The 17,960-nt window shown below is 33.9% G+C and overlaps 1 protein-coding gene across 4 annotated transcripts; it reads right to left on the bottom strand.

Annotated features, from left to right (window-relative positions):
* Window positions 1-1,211: 1,211 nt before the first annotated feature.
* On the bottom strand, window positions 1,212-16,858 carry LOC149085810 (uncharacterized). 4 transcript variants are annotated; one of them, XM_089232229.1, is made up of 8 exons: window positions 16,691-16,858; window positions 13,580-13,852; window positions 13,180-13,279; window positions 12,581-12,794; window positions 12,312-12,504; window positions 7,936-8,036; window positions 5,385-5,425; window positions 1,212-1,511 (listed from the first exon to the last, which is right to left on the bottom strand). In XM_089232229.1, the coding sequence occupies exons 1-8, from the start codon at window positions 16,722-16,724 to the stop codon at window positions 1,307-1,309; spliced, it is 1,161 nt and encodes a 386-aa protein (XP_089088355.1). In that variant the 5' UTR covers window positions 16,725-16,858; the 3' UTR covers window positions 1,212-1,306. The 4 variants fall into 4 exon arrangements, with proteins under 4 accessions (XP_089088355.1, XP_089088356.1, XP_089088359.1 ...); XM_089232230.1 differs by having other exon boundaries at window positions 13,180-13,276; XM_089232232.1 differs by lacking the exon at window positions 1,212-1,511 and adding an exon at window positions 3,819-5,122 and having other exon boundaries at window positions 16,691-16,856.
* Window positions 16,859-17,960: the final 1,102 nt, after the last annotated feature.

Genomic DNA, 17,960 nt, shown 5'->3' with positions numbered 1-17,960 from the left:
CCCCTTTTATAAAACTTGAAAAATCTAACCAATAAGGTTATTGGTTACATTCTAGAAAATGGAGCCATTGACCTTATTGGCTGCATTTTTCAAGTTTTATAATAGGACTTTTATCAAACTTTTATAGTGTAATTCCGGCTTTAGTAGGAGTTCACACAAGAGTTTATTTCGAAGTCTTTTTTTTTCATTCACTGTCAAGCACAATCTTTTCAGTTTTGTTGAAATTGCGAAGAGGAAAGTAGACAAACAGCAGTTATTTCAATGAACTCCTGACTTAGAAACTGTATTACAAAATAAACGAATATATCATACTATTTTTCAAACCACCGGTTTATCCAATCATAATACACAAAAGGTGAATTACATTGCCAATGCATCTTCACTTCATCATCAACCCCACAAACTATCAAATATGGATTTTCATGTTGGTGATGACAAAATGGTGACCATTTTACCTCCCCACCTTTATCCTTGTTTTCTCTGAAGGGATCATTCAAGTATTACATCAGTATAGAAGGGGGAAGGGGATTTGCTGACTTTTGATGACAAAGGGAAGGGTTTGAAGATTGCTTACGTCATCAACCTCCCTTTCTGAAGATGTGAAATATTCTAAGCTGCTGAAAAGGGGGCGGGGGTCAAAAATGGCTAAAAATCTGCTTATGTAATACTTGAATGGCCCCTAAGCATGGGCGGAGATACGGGGGCATGGGGAATTGCCCCCCACCCCCCAGCATCAAATGTGGAGTGGGCAGATCTAATGTGTATGTGTATATATGAATTGACATCATCATCGTGCCCCCCAGCAATAATGACCTTGCCCCCCCCCCCCTCAGACTTCCAAGTCTATCTCCGCCTATGCCCCTAAGACACGAGAGAATAAAAATGAGAATTCGTAAACTAGGGCAGATTTTAACATTAGTTCTATGGCATGCTGTTGGGACACAGCTGGCAAAAAAAAGAGTGTGTTCATAAATTGCAGGTTCATAAAATCAAGCATCAACTGTACCAGGCTGTGTGAGAAAAATTGTTTTTGTCTGATTCTTTTTAATGACTTACAACATTTTAATATGTTTGAAAAAATTTTATATTATACTTATACATAAATGTAACATACTCCCGACCAGGACCATTTGTTTGAATTGCGCATCACAAACTAATTAGGTTTAAACACTCAGGCACTTTATTAAAGGAATGGCATACGAAGCGTACATACTAATCAATAAATATAACAAATAATCTACAACAAATCATTTTCAATGTCGGATATACCCATAATTTTCTTTTATTTCTCCTTTTATAGCAGAGATTAATGGTGTAGGATATAATCTTTATTGCTACTAGAATCATCACTAAAAATTTGATTTTTTTTCCATCCTGGTTCATGAAGTACAAGATATGGAGGTGAACTAATAAAGACTGTGCCATTTTTACTCAGTTTCCCTGGCTTCAGAAACTTCAGAACTTCTAGTGGTGCACCTCTTATGTGAGACAGCCAATACGGAGGATGCGATCTGTAATTCCAAATATAGATGAAAGCAATTAACAAGAATATCATTTTGTTGTATAGCAGTTCAGATGAAAGAGGGCTGATGATGTCAAAATTAATTATAAATGAAGCAATTAATGAGACAGCAATCTAGCTATAAATATAGTGTATCTGCTGCCCATTCCCAAGATGTCTGAAGGTTGGTAGTTTTAAACTTGGTGAACAGGTACAGAGCTTCAGCAAAAACTATGTTGAGTATATTCATTCTATGCATAGAATAACGGATCCATTGGTGTACATAACTGTGGACTCGGCTGAGTGATTGACACATAATAATGTTAAAATATAAATAAATGTGATGGGGAAATGAGTTAATAACAAATATCTACATGTTTATATCTATGGGTGCACTTGTATAATGAGTATGTTGCAGCCAAGCGCTTCGCGAAGTTGCTGACAAAATCCGGCTGGAGTTGGAAGAGGACCAGCTACTTTGCTGCTTGCTTTTTGGCTGCTTTACCCTATGATATCAATTTTGGTGGCTCTGATCATGTATTCATAGAGTTATATATATTAAAATCCCCTTTACGGTTTGTCATCTCATGGCCCATACAATGGGCCGTTTGAGAGGGAAGCCCCAGAGTATGTTTTGTTCACATCCAATAGGCTGAGTTTATGCTATACTTTGAAGAGGAAGAATGGCAGAAAACCATCAGTTAGATGGTAATTGATGGCAAGATCTCACTAGATGCTGTCTTTTACAAACCTGGTCCACAATTGTCATCTTAGGTGAGTCTAAGCTCGAGGGCCTCGTAGCGGAGGTAGTCTTGAGATTCTTTTCGAGGAATTTGTTGGAAAATCATTGCACCTGCTCGCTCAGATTTGTTCTGTTGGGAATAGGCATCCATTTGGGTATCTATTTTGTATTAACAATAATTTTTTCCTACCAAAACAGAATTGCTATGTCTATTTTTTCTACATCTGACCTGCCACACATATATATTTGCATACCTATAATTTTCATCATTGCCATATATAATTTATGTATAAATGTACATATCAGAACAATCAGTGCTGCTGCAGAACAATCTCGAGAAGAATTTCAAGAAAAGTGTAGAAAGCACTTATGGGAATTGTTACTGCAACTACTAAACCACAGATACACTTTGTCTTTATTTCTCCACAGAACCTCTAACGAATTGATACATGTTGAAATTTGTGTGTTTTGAATCTAACTCTTTCTGTGTAATGCTGCCATCAATTTTTCTAAGGGGGATCTGGAATTTTTACTGCAGAACATTTTTAGTCAGCTAAAGGTTTATTGCAGGACAATGCAAAAGCATTCTGCTCTGGGTACTGCGATGAACAGTTTGAACTACTGATATGTGGTTCTTTATAATAAAATTGCACCACCCCCAAACGAAGCCGCTTCCTTTAAGGCCAGGTTCTTTCACTGGCATGATTTTGTACATCACCTTTTAGAACATAGTGTAAATTTATAGTAAAAAAACAAAACAAAATACTGTAATAAATTCACTCGGGCTAAAGCCCTATATCAGTCCCCCCCACAAGAGAATTATGGTTTCATGTGACGTGATAGTTTCAAGTAAGGGAATCAAACAATTAAGCCAGTGATTGAAGTGTATGAATCATTAGATTTTAATCCCCTGAAATGATTTGCAATTGTAAACAACATGATCTGTTTCCAGGAATTTTCAATTTTATCCAAATTATAGGCCAATTAGAGATAAGGACAATTACATGTTCATATTATCCAAATCGAATGTCTTTAGAACAATTAGATACTCAGCCACTTAGAATATCCCACTAAAGCATAAAGCTATTGTTCCACCCATGAAAAAGCTTTATTTGCACTGTTTATTATATTATAACTGTTTATTGAACTAAAATTCAATAAACAGTTCTGATTTGAAAACAAATACTTTAAAATTTTACGAGAATTGTGATTTATATAACATCACAATAATTATATATTAACATTTTAAGTGAAAAAATAATAATTCAAATTGTTATATGGGAAATAAAATGCATCTATCGGTGAACCAACCCGTACGAACAAAGCCATTTAAAACCATGTGGGAGGAAAAACAAAGGAAACTACTTGTACATTTACATTTCTTCTTTTACAACTGAAAGAAAATGAGAATTTTACTAATCTCAATTTATTTCTCACCTATATCACAGAAATAAATTGTAATTGAAATAACTTAGAAATAGACAATAAGACAGACAATACTCCATGTTATAAATATGTAAAAAAAATTTTTTTAATTATTGTAATTATTCAAAATTATAACAAATTTTTGGAACCAATTATAATTATTAGTGTACAAACATGTACACTAATATAAACATGTAAGAGTATGTCACCTCATGATATTACCTAAATAAATTTATAAATATCTTACATATTTTTCCTCATATTATTAATTGTGGTTCTAAAAAAAATCCATAACTCTTTCACTGGTGTATTTGCTGTCAAAGAACATGATATTGCTCAACACAGAGGAATGCATTCAAGGCTTAATGTTAACAACTTGAAAACATAAATTAATAAAAGTGTACACACTGAAAAAAAAATGTATATACTCCTTATTCGTTAATATCTTTTAAAACTTCAATATAATTTATATTTCAATATCAAATCAAATTTCTAATTGAGGGCAAGAGTGTTGATTTAATAATAACAATTCAAACCAAACAATGAGGTAAAATACCACAAATGTGCTTACCAGGCCTGATCCACTACCATCAGGGTATATTTTAATAAAACTCTACTTGAATGACGGATAAGCCAAAGGTGTTTTTGTGTTCAAACCTGGTCTCTGGACCCGATATCTTTCAACTCTTATCTATAGAGGGTGGTCTTAAATGATGACAGTTATTGAAGAAAGCTAGCCCACACTGATTCACAATAAGCAAAAACATTGAAATGTAGTGAACAGCTATTGCACTAGATTGCATTATATAATTTAGGTTGTGAAGTAATGCAACAGCATCTGCAGTGCCGAATATGGCCATTTTCAACACCTACATTGAATCTGAAATTCAAAACCTCTTAGGTAGTTTACTTTTCATGGGAATGTTAGTAGTAATTATATTTTGGAATAATATTTATTATTTTACAGTGTATACATTTTTTGCCCCGTCTCCCCCACATACAATACGATATACATATACACAAAATATGCATCTAAACTAGTCAATTCTGACTAGTTTAGATGCATATTTCGTTACACAGGAAAACACAAATATTCTAATATAAATTTATAGCCTAGGTCACCAAACTGTTATCAAACAATTTAAGAAAAAAAAATTGGGTAAGTTATACACAATATATATAAATATATTGTTTGAGAAAACTTTACCTTCTTTTCATGAAATTTTAAGGTGTACAGCAGCTGTGAATATTTGAATAAAAAATAAATACAATTGTGAATTGCTGACAACCTGGTTGAATATTTTAGTCCTTAAATCTTTGAGCGTAGGAAGATAGCCATTGCACGGCTGTTAGCACTAAGGATTCTATCCAGTACACGCAGCTCATCAGCAGTTGCAGAGCGAATACTAAGGCACTGAAATGAGCTGGTTCCCTTCCTCAATAATCCAATACATCTAAGTAGAAAATTTAGAAGCAAATAATATTAATTCTCTATTTATACTTTTTGTAAATGTTTTATTTTTAGGTTTTAAGTGATACATGCCAGTTAATGATATGAGTTATGACGTATATTTTATCCATGCGCATTCATAAACTAAAAATGATTTTTCAACTGTACATTATTGAAATTAAATCAGAAATTCTAAATATGCATTGGAAATTAATTATAATTTCAGAAGTATTGTAACAAACCATTGTTTAGAAACTTTTTCTTACCTTTGCCACTTTCCAGTGTTGTCCAGAGACAAGGTCCGATCCTTTGAAATTTGAATAAAATACATCAATTGTGATATCTAACTTAAAGACCTTAAGAAGAAAATAAATGTATATGCATTTTATTTATTTTATTATTTTTTTTCTGTGCCTTAAACTTTTTACTTCAATTACCATTTTTTTAATAAATGGAATAGTTTACCCCTGAGGGTCGTGAATTATAACACAACTGACACAATAAAAAGAAATACAATAAACATATTGGGATAAATCGAGAAGCTATCCATATTTAGATGAGACAACCATAATTTTTAATAGGTTGTATATTTATATTTTTTTCATAATTATCAGTTTTTTATTGCTCTTATTGGGTTACTGTATTTTTGATATAGTTTAGATATACAAGGGTTGGACAAAATAACATGAACACCTGTGCAAAAAACAACACTCGAGGGAACCTGTCGTATACGCCTGCCAGGGAAGAGTTCCACTTAGTGGAGGATAATATGCACACATCAGTCTAGTCGTAGCAGTGATAGCATTCAGATGCGATGTATATTGCGGTGTTAAAACTTTGTTACGGCTGACCTCATAGATTTCGAAAGAGGCATGATTGTTGGAGCCCGTCTTGCCGGGGCCACAGTAATGAAAACGACCACCCTTGTTGGTGTTGGGAGAAGTATTTTGTCGATGGTAATGCCAGCCTATAGCAAATAGGAAAAAGACATCATCCACCAAGCATAACAGTGACCGGAAGTCGAAGATGGCTGATAGACCCAGAAGGGTTTTGAAGCGGATTGTGGCCAGAAAGCACAAGATAACAGCATCCCAGATAACATCTGAGATGAACACGCATCTACAGGAAGATGTATCAACAAAAACTATCCACCGTGAACTGCATGCAGCAAACATACAAGGTAGAGTGACTATTCCAAAAGCATTGGTGACACCATGCAATGCCTTGAAACGATGAACATGGTGTCATGAACATAAGAATTGGACACAACAACAATGGGAGAATGTGATCTGGTCAGACGAATCGTCCTTCACATTATTTCAGACTAACGGACGTGTTTACGTTTATAGAATGCCAGCACAAGCCTATGATGTTGATTGCCTCCTTCCTACTGTTAAGCATGGACGGGGATCAGTGATGCTGTGGGACGTGATACCTCACCGTGGTCTCAGCCCACTTGTTGTCCTGGATGGGCGGGTTAATGCAGCGATTTATGTCAGTATTCTGGCGGACCATCTTCAAATGGTGCAATATTTGTTTCCTGATTCTCGACCCGTGTTCTAAGACGATAATTCGCCCGTTCACACTGCTGGAATTGTCGGAGACTGGCTTGATGAACACAATGATGAACTGAAACACTTCGTGTGGCCCGCTCAGTCCCCTGATCTTAATATAATTGAACCTTTGTGGGTTATTTTGGAGGCCAAACTGCGGAGTACGTTTCCACCTCCAAAGACACGTTCTGAATTAGTGACCTTTTTGCAGGAGGAGTGGCCACGTATCCCTGCGACTCTTGTGCATGACTTGTATTTGACCATCCCACGACAGATACAAGCTGTAATTAATGCAAAAGGAGGACCAACAGCCTATTAATAAAGATTTTGTCTCATTTCACAGGTGTTCATTTCATTTTGTCCAGCCCCCTGTATATTCGACATTCATATTTTTTATGGCCATATTTTTTCAGCCACTTCATTGGGCATTTTGTGGCATTTGTATTAAGCAGGAAATACAAGTGAACAAATCAATATCAATAAGTATTGAATAAATCAATCAATTTGTAGTGATGCAAAACTTCAGAAATTTTACACTTCCATTTTATGAAAAAAGTAGCTAGGCTGCTGTATAACATTTTCTTAGGGATTTAATAAAGTTTGCCACAAATTAAAAGACTCCTTAAAAACCTCCCACACCCAGTAACAACCAAAATTATTTTAAACATGTATATATTAAAATATACGCAAAGATTAAGCTAGTGAAAGCAAGGTCAGTGACGAAAGAAATATTGCAAATGAATTACAAGATGATTCCGTTAGATTTATGCTAAAGTACTTAACTAAAAATAGCCATTTTTTTATACAATATTATCTCTTTTGTTAACTTCAAATTAAATCCTATTGTGTAACTTTCTTAACTGCTACACCCATAACTCTCACATCTTACAACTGTGCCCAAAAGCTGGCATCTTCCGCAGACATAGTTCATTTACAGTGTAAAAAAGAAGTAATAAGAGATTCATCATGCCTCCTCTGCCACTCCCCTCCTGGTTGAAGCCCCTTCCCTTCATGTGAAAGCTATAAGCACAATGATTGTTTCACAAAAATCTGATGGTCAAATGACTCCTTAGTTTCCTCTCTAACATGTTTTCTAAGCTATCGATTGCATTTAGGTCAGGATATACTGTGTAATCTCCTAAATGTTTATCATTTTAAAAAGAAAACCATCATCAAATATATTATTTTATTCTAATCATGTACTCTTATTTTTTCAAACTTATAACACCATCAGCATAAATTTCAGATATCTATATTCACTCACCATTTCATAGAAAGAGCAATCCACTTTTCCTTTTTGCTGGCCTTTGATAACAAAATGCTTGGCTTGGAGCTGGGAATTCTTGCTGACCGAATCCAAGATACCTGTATCAAGATTTATTATACATGTATGATGTTATTTATCGCAACAGGTCATTGTCTTTTCCACATGTAATTAATGAATTATTGTCAGATTAAAAACTGGTGTATTCTAATTCAAGAACATTGAAATGGAATGTTTTAGTATGCACCATGTTTTAGAATCTGGCAAATATTCCATTAAATTCCATTCTATAAACAAAATTTAATATTTTAATATAATTGTCTACTTAGTTGGCAAAATGTTATGTCACTTTTTTCAAAAAATTGAGTTTTTCCCATTCTGGAGTCTCATTTGTTAATACTTAGAAGGTGGCAAAATAAGAGGGAGTCTTTCTTTCAGTTTATGAGAAAAGAATGGTAATGTGTTTGCTCATGTAAAACAACTTAGCGTTTTTTTGTGGCATCTTAAATCTTGAAATCACTGCCACGTAAAATTTTGAAAACGTGACATAACATTTTGCCACCTGTGCACAAAATTGTTGTCCTCTAAATATGAAGGGTCAAATTAGAATGAAAATGAAAACATTTTGTTTCTTCATCAGCAGAAGTAGTTGAAAAGTATGTGTAATTTGCAGCACAACCAGATTTATTGGAAAGTTTAATTCTGCAAAGCCATATCATTATTTTGAAATATGCTATAACAAGGGCTGCGTTTTAATTTGATGTGTTTATAAAATAGAATTATATAAATGCATTACTGATTTTGGCACAATGATAAGCACACTATCAGTGTTTTCCATTCTGTCTATATAACATTTCTAGTAAAATTTGGTTTTTAACTCAATAAAGTTAAATGTAGCTTTTGTTACATGTTCCTTAACCGTTTAAGCAGCAATTAGAAATCACTAAATCCCCCTTCAAAATGCTTTATCTTTTTTAATTGAATAGGTTTTCTTTCGATTTTCAGTAAGTGCAAACTAATGGGTATAGGGAAACGTTTTCCATTAAGAAATTATTTTTTAAAAATATCTGGGCTTGTCAATGCTAAAATAAGAGACTTTTATGGGGACGAGATATCTCATCATTGCTGATTAAAGGGTTAAGTCAGTTCCTGCAGAAACCAAGAAATGTCATTGCTATGCCACTTTACACAGCTGCAATCCAGGAAAAAAAATATGTTTCTCTAATTCAGCGATGACTTTTAATGTGTCTCCTCTAAAGTTTAAAAAACCACATAGACCATCATTCAGCCGAACCCTTCATTCATATTTGCCATGTAAAGCTCTCATACAGCTTGCAAGGGTAAAAGCCTGGGTGAAATACAGACCACTTGCAAAAACATTTATACACCTCCTACTTTAGGTTAGTATTTTCCAAAGAGGGTGATTGAACATACCAGGGAAGTGATCATAGCTATGGATACAAAGTAGGATTCTATGGGATCGCTCAGGAAAAAGGGTGATGAGAAAACTGTGAGAAAAGAAAGCAGACAGTAGAAGAGAAAAGTTTGGGAAACTGCTTTTTAGAATACCACTTTGTGAAGCTAAGAACCTGTAAATTCAGAATAATAAGCGAAATACTTTCCTACTGCATAAAATTTGGAATATCCTTTGGTTTGATTTTAAAAAAAATGAACATGCTGACTTCTCAAAACCTTTTTGGCAATTATTTCATTTTTTATTTTAATATACAGTTAACCTCATAGATAAGTTCGAAAAAAATATATAGAAAAATTAACTGTGTTTAGAAACTAGTTTTGAAATCGCAAAATACCTGCCACTGGGGTAATACACAGTGTATTGGAAACACTTTTTTTTCAAAAATGTTACCACAAGATTACAAAATGACCCATTTTACTTAAACAGTAATTATAAGATCTGTTTTTATAGAAAATATTTGTTTTTCCACAGTAGGCATAAGTAACCAGAGTTTTGATGAACCTTAAAATATGTTTCAAACATTTAAATAGCATTATCTTAATTATGTTAATATGTACAGGGTGATTACACGTAATTCCCCTTGCTGCATTTTACTGGGGAAACCGTTGATCCTAGAGGCATACTTCCAATTAGAAAAGTTTTCGAAATAATAGGTAGAACTTAGATACGTCATTCATGTTGCAAGGGTTTGTATAGTTATTAAAATAAAAGAATTAGCTTCTTACATAAACACCCTGTCCTCAAAGGTTATTAAAAAAAGTTGATTCCCTATCTTTCCTGATGGGCAACAAACCTCCACAAAACCTCCACATTTCTAAGTGCAATATTCACTAAGATATTTGATTTCAAAACCAGAGGACAGTTGGGAAGGAACAAAAAAATTAATGGACAATATTCTTATACAACTTCTCTTATTTATGCTGTTCTTTCCAAGCTCTCCTTCAATTTTTGAATTCTGATACAGTAAAACCTGTCTTTAACAAATCCTGTATTAAGCAACATTGGCGTACGCAAAGGGGGTTTTTGGGATTCTAACCCCCCTCAAGCCGAGATTATAGTGTTATTTTGCAGGAAAAAACGTGAAACCCACTTGAGAAAATTCTGCATATGCCTATGAAGCAGAAACCTGTCTTCAACGGTAAAAAATTGTGGCCCCCCGTGATTTCGATGCCAAGATACACTTTAAAAATCTGGATTAAATGAAACCTGTCTAACACGGAAATGGAAAGGAAAATTGTATGGTCTTAACAGAAAATTTCACACAAACACTTAGTATTTGGTGACCAACAGACCAAAGGATCATACAAAATGTTAAAGTGTGCTCCACTCAAACTTTTTATGCAATCTATGAGTTCTACATCATCCACCCTTAAATTAGTGAAAATCTGTTTCTGTATTTGATACTGTGGTTTTGATAAACCATGTGTAGTAAAGCAGTTGCTTTCTGAAACAAACAAAATGTTTCGGAAAAACAGGCCTCTCCACGGTAGAAATCAGTGTAAGGGTTAAATTTCCAAGTGATATGCAAGACACAAAAATGTATGCAAGCTGCGTGAATTCCCTGATGGCAAGGCTGACCAGGGCTGGAATTAATCAGAGAGGCAAAGGAGGCAACTGCCCTGCGGCAAAATTTAGATAGGAACAAAAACACTCATAAAATCATTGAATTTCACAGTAGTAGAGGCGACAAAATCATGTTGCTCTCTTTCTTCCCCTCACAAAATTCTTACTTATGGCCCTGATGCTGTGGATTACATAAACATCGACAATAATGTACAAACTGAATCTGACACAACAGATATTGACATCCTAATTGGAAAATTTTTTGAGGTAGTTAAAAAGGAGGTATACAGATGCTATTTTAGAATAAAGACAGTGTAAGCTGGAATTTTCTATAGCTGCTGTCAAAACCTAAATACAGTATTTATTAATTATAGACTAATTATTTTTTACTTACTTTATCTCCATTTTAAATTATTTACTTTATCTTTTTTTTCAACTAATTTATTTTTATTTTATTTTCATCAAACACAAGATCATTACATAATTTTACATATTATATCAATTGAACCTTTGTTAAGCAGAAACCCGTGTTCAGCAGAAAAAAATCTTGGTCCCTTGCAATTTCGTTGAAGACAGGTTTTACTGTATCTCCACGAACATTTTTCTTGTTGATCTCAGGAGACAGGGCAACAACATTCTAATTGAGTTTTTGAGGATAGGTGCCTGTATAAAAAGTTAATTTTTTAATTTTAATAACTATACAACCACTTGAAACGTGAATTACGTATTTGAGTTCTACACATTATTTGGGTAATTTTTCCAACTGGAAGTATGCCTCTCTCTAGGATCAACGATTTGCCAGTAAAATGAGGAATTTGCCAGTAAATTATATAAGTAATCACCCTATATATTACCAGTGTTTCTCAAAGTGTGCATCGCGACTCTTGGGGGCATTGCCAACCTTTGTCAGGAGCATTGCAACAACCTAGAGATATTGTTTTATGTGCTTATTTATACTTTGCAGTGGTTCTTTTTATAACTGAAAATATCTACAAAACTATCCTGGAGAGTTACAGATCAACCATGAATTGGGCAAGTGAGCTGCGGTCGACAAAAGTTTGAGAATCCCTACATTAAACCCTTGATTCAGCAGACTAATAGGAGCTAAGGAAGTGTGTGTTCATTAAATCAAGAATCTATTGAATCATGAATTTTTTCAAAACACAAAGCATCAAAAATATTATATTTATTATATTGTTATCTTTGTAAAAGCTAATCATGAAATAAAAGGTTTACATTTTATTATTTTCAGATGTGTAAATACTTTATATTTTATATGTCTATTCTCTTGTATAAGTCTCAGTGATTTTTTTTTTTAATATTCTAAAATGGTTACCAAACATTTCAAAGAGTATCTCTCCATTAACTGAAGAACCATTTTCCATCCATGTTTGAAGCTTGGCAACACTAACTGTGAACATACGAGGGAAATTCTCATGCAATGACTTCAGTAGAGGAGCACCATTTTCAACTTCTCTGTGCACTGTAGCAGGTTTGAAGGGTTTTGATGAAACAGGCTGCTGCAATGACTAAAAATAGAGAAAAAATTATACCATGAAATCTCAATATATCAAAACTCTGTGAACCAAAAATAAATTACCTTACCTTCTTTTTTGAAGGAGGCTGCTGATAAAACTCTTCTTTCTCATCTTGAAAAAAATCACCAAAATCAGGAAATTTCCCCTCATCATCATAGTGGTGCATATCAATTGAATTGTTGAAAGGATGGACGGCTTTGTAAGATGTATTTTGTTGGTAGCTGTACCCAGGACCAGCGATTCCACTTCCTCCAAAGTTATTTTCACGTCCACGAGTAAACCTAGAAATAAAAATGAAATTCTGTCTCAAAATGTTTTGATAAGCCAGCTAATCTAGGAAAAATTTTCACAAGGAATATGACTGCAACTTTTTGGCTTATGTTTCGAGTATTTATACAGAACAGTTGATCACATTTAAGTCTGTATTGAGTTCAATAGCCATAAATATCCAAGGAAATAGATTCACAGTGTTAGTGAATAATTAGGCTTTATTTTTTTAAGCTTCGTTTTGTTTTTCTTTAAAATAAATATAAATATTTATGATTTTAATTATTGATAATTTGTTTATAATTCCCAACACAGAAATAATTTGAAAACATTCGAAAAGTTTATAAGTTTTTGGTAAATCCATTAAATTTTGCTTTTTAATGATATGATAGAACATACGTTTTTGAATGAGGACGACTCATCAAATTCTTGTGAGGTGGTCCAATGTTCCTGACAGGTTGAGTTGACCAGTTTTCATTGAAATCATTTACAGCAGCTGCTACAAAGAAATATGTGCATTTATAAAGAGGCATTAAAAAATATTAAAATTTATGAAAAGTAAGGTTTATTGAAGAAATAAAAACTTTATTTTTAGAACACTGATCGGTTTGTTAGATGGTGTACATTTATTTTTTCTATAGAGAGCAGATCATTACAGATATCTTTTTTTCAAAAGCTGTAATAGGTGAGATGGTATTCTCAATCAAAAACTGTCAAAAAGTCATTTTTGAAAAAAAAAATGATGTACGAGGTTTTCATTACAAAGTGATGGTATATATGTGTTTATTCTAATACTCACACCACAAATCTTCATCTATAGCAATGTTGGCTGGCCCACTTCTGGGTAACTCTTCTTGAATATTTCCTAGACCGCCTGGTCTGAGAGAACGAGGCTTATAGATGGACTGGATGCGAGAATGAGCATTTCTGTCGCTTAAGTGATGCATACCAGATCCTCTAGCACTAGAAGAACTACCAGGAGAAGAATAGTATTCCTCAATTGTCTGCTGCCGAGCACTGTTTCGCTTATTAGATGCTGGGAATCTTTGCATCTTGCCTTGAGAAAATTTGCCTGGGAAAAATGGTTCAATAAATATTAAAACTGAATTCATTATGAAATAATAATGTGGAAACCATCTAAAGCAATTGGTACAATTTTTCCAGTCGGTTGGCTGAGTATGTCAGATGTCTATCGCTCACTGGCCGCATACTGATGTGCTTATGTTCCATGCATTGATATTTTTTATGTACACTTTTTGAAGGCCCTATTTGGCCAACAGGGGCTGGAGGTTGTGCACCCCTGATTTTAAGTAAAAACATATGCGAGACCTTATATATTTAACATTTAAAATTTCTTTGTCATGAACACAGAATGTCTTTTTTTTATTACTTCATTGCATTTAATTGTTCCAAATGGTGAAATAATCAATAAGTGATTATATTAATTTGAACAAAAATTGTATCAAGATTCTCTCTCCCACATTCTTTTGCATAGGTCTCAGAAAATATTATTGTATAAATATGCTGAATTTTTGACACATTCTATTCAAAAGTAAGCATGAGTGTTTCTAAATAAATTTTATTGATCATTAATTAATTATTTTTCAGAATCTACATAAACTTGCATCCCTATGTTTTTTTAATATATGATTTTACCTCCAAAATATTTTGCAGTACCCTAGTGTATTTGCTGCTGTATGGGAATAGTGCTGGATTCATTGCATCCTCGCAGTGAGAGTCATTATTATTACCACATCATCCAGGTTCAACCCTATTGGTGGCACAGTGGTGGTCAGTTGAAGTTGGTTTTATACGATTTTCTAACTTTGAGATGCAAGCATGAGTTAGTTTTTCCTTTGAAAAAGTCTCTCCACTGAAAGCAGGCAGACCTTCAATACGATAATCACATAAGCACAAAAACATGGAAGCTGGATGGCAGCATCACTAGAACACACAAAACATGTATAACTCTGACAAATTACATACATTAGGGCTACACATATACTCAGAACATTTGTTCCAACATATACTGATGCATTAGAAATTCCCCACAGGAACGTTCATAAGGTGCAGTTAAGAAACCAATAGAAGCTGGTCTCCCATTTGAAAAGGCTTTTGTCACAAAGAGCGTGCAGGCCTTCAACACAATACTTACATAACATAAAAATTCAGGCAATTGTCATTTTTATTTCAAATGTGGAAGGCAGATGACAGCATCAATAGAACATTTAGTACTCATAAATCTGACAACATAAATATGTTAGGACTACACACACTCAGAACACATATTCTGGCATATACCGTTTCATGAAAAATTACATAGAGAATGTTCATATAGGTGCAGATACGGTTTAGTAGTTCTTTATGGTTTAGTAGTGCACCTTGACATCATACCCTGTGCCATGACACACTGTTCAGAAATAACAGCCTTACTATTTCAAAACCATCTGTTATGACCAATTTTTTCATTTTCCAAATTAAACCTTGCTTATAAATTTTTCTCCTTGATTTTCATTTAGCCTACATTGTAGATGAAAAAATTGTTTCGAGCTAACATCCCTGAAGTACCCTCAAGTCCAATTTATAAATATGAAAATAATTTACGTAAGTACAAGATTTTTTATACAATAATATTGTTCATTATTTCAAGAAAGAGCTCACAATTCTCTCACATGTACGAACCTAGCATCCCCTGAACCCTGCCTCCCACTACAGTGTTTTCAACTTATCGGCACCTCTTCACAGGTATTAATCTTTTCTGAAATCTAATTAGCTTGCCTGTGGGCTGCTTGAAGCGTGGAACCTTAAGGCAGTGGTCTTTAACTGCTGGAATTTCCTGCCAGTCCATGAAACATTTAGCTGTAACTTTTTAAATACTGTACTTTTTAATTTAATAAATAAAATATTGTTTCTATATTGATTTTAATTTACCTTAGCCATCAGCAGGTCTGCAAATTACTTATATTTATTTTTTCCGGTTCTTGACATTGTTAAACTATTTTCACCGGTCTGCGGGTGCAAAATGATTGAAGACTGCCCTAGGACACTTTTTTTAATACTGTACTTTTAAATTTAATAAATTAAATACTGTCTCTATATTGATTTTAATTTACCTTAGCCATCAGCAAGTCTGCAAATCGCTCATACTATTTTCACCTGTCTGTGGGTGTAAAAAGATTGAAGACTGCCCTAGAGGGCATTCTATTGGTTAACCTGAGCGGGTGTACGCATCAGTTTTAAGAGCAAATAAAAAGTGGTTTGAAATCAATATTGAATTAATTTTCCATGTTTTATTCCTTTAAGTCCGGGAAATTTTTGAAAACATGAATTTTTGTTAAGTATTTCATCTGCACAATCGATCAAGCTTTAAGAGATAAGCGCAGCTCCCATGTAGGCAGTTCCTCAAGAAGGGGCCCTCGTAATGATGAGATTGAGTTATAATTTTCAAGGGTAAGTAAATACATAAATTGATAGGCAGGTATATGGTTGGCACCAGGAAGGGGGGTCTCAAAAAAATTGCTTTGCCTGGTAGGAGGGGGGGGGGACTATGATGCTTTTAAGAGATGACTCCGCACATGGGGAAAGGTTTAGCAGAGCTTAAGCCCACGCAAAAGAGATGAACCTCACACTTTCCTATTTCCACATTTTAAAACAATTTAACAATTTCCATGGGCAGGTGAAAAATACTGGCCTCTGCCTGCCCCCCCCCCCCCCCAACGATCTTGGCTAAACAGAATGTTAGAATGTGGGGCCATGGATAAATTCACATATTAATTATTAAAATCGAAAATTTTCGATTTTATGGAAACAAGAATTTCTCGATTATCAAATGCTAAAAAACGTACACAAAATCGTTTAAATTCAAGTGACGATTGTTTATTTTCGGAAAGAATATAAAATTCTATTTTACCTTCGTAATGCTTAATTATCCTGAAATTATTCATGATAATTTATTTGATAATTATTTCACGAGGAGTAAAAATTATCACAACGTTCCTGAAGAAGCGTGAATTCCTTTATGAATGGCGCTAAAATATTTCAACTGGCGCTTCACGCAAACAGAAACTTGTAGAAAAAGCAGACGAGAGAACCAGAGTGTTGCCACTTGAATTCAACGAAATTCCGAGAAATTATAGTGGTTGTATGAAATTAGGTTCAACGAGTTCATTCCGATCGAAAAAAATCATAAAACTATTCTTTCATTTTAACTTTTGTTGCCTAAAATGTTTGTCTTCAAATTTTTTCATCTCATTTTTTTAATGTGGGGGATTGTAATTTGTAGGTTAATCGTTATAAAGACAAAAGTTTAAATGCACTTGTGTTTACATGGAGTCCAGAACCAGAACCAGAATAAAAATTTTAAGGGGATGCCTGGCCCTTAAGCGGGCCATATATTCCTACATGGAGTCGAAATGCAAGTTCACCATATCTACAGACAAAATGTTCGAAAGTCCAGGTTCTGCGCTTTGATTGGGCGAAACGAAAGTTGCCGTGCCGGAGCGCTATCTGTTTGGCTACTTTCCCTTTACTTAGCTAATTTCTCTTTCCATGTCGTGTCATTTTTTATCAGTGATGGTAACTCGTGAGAAATTTCCCATATTCGTGGGAAAAATTGGCCAAAATTTGGCCAAGTGGGAAATTTTGAGACTTCATCGAGCAAAAAAAATTTTTTTGAAAAAATAAAAAATATTAATGCAGTGCAATACTTTTCTACTGTAAAATACTTGACTAATTTTTAATCTTACGCTTAATTGTATTAATTTAACAAAAGGCGCTTCTCAGGACCAAATCACATTGATCGCAATGAAGGATCTTCCTAGTAATTACTGTTATAAAGTAATCAGAAATGAGGAGGAGAGAAAACCCGTTGGTTTTAGAGTAAAAGATGTGACAAACAAAGAAAAGCTATGGTAAGTACTGTATAGCCTTTCCGTTATACCAGGTGTCTTGAACGTGTGGCCCGCTGATCATTTTCTGAAAATAGTTGAAAACATTGAAAATCGATTTATTCCAGAGAATTTTAATGGAAGAAATAATTTCGAAATCAATGAAAAAAGTAATTTCAGAATTTATGCAAGAAGAAATAAATACTGTAATTTCGGAATTTATAAAAGAAATAATTCTAGAATAAATGAAGGAAATAGTTCTAAAATAAATGAAGGAAATAGTTTTAAAATAAA

The sequence above is a fragment of the Pholcus phalangioides genome, unplaced genomic scaffold (assembly GCF_987345545.1).
Source record: "Pholcus phalangioides strain wild (caught in Gottingen) unplaced genomic scaffold, Ppha-v1.0 ptg000005l_1, whole genome shotgun sequence".
Lineage (NCBI taxonomy): Eukaryota > Metazoa > Arthropoda > Arachnida > Araneae > Pholcidae > Pholcus > Pholcus phalangioides.
This window is presented reverse-complemented; position numbering and strand designations above follow the sequence as displayed.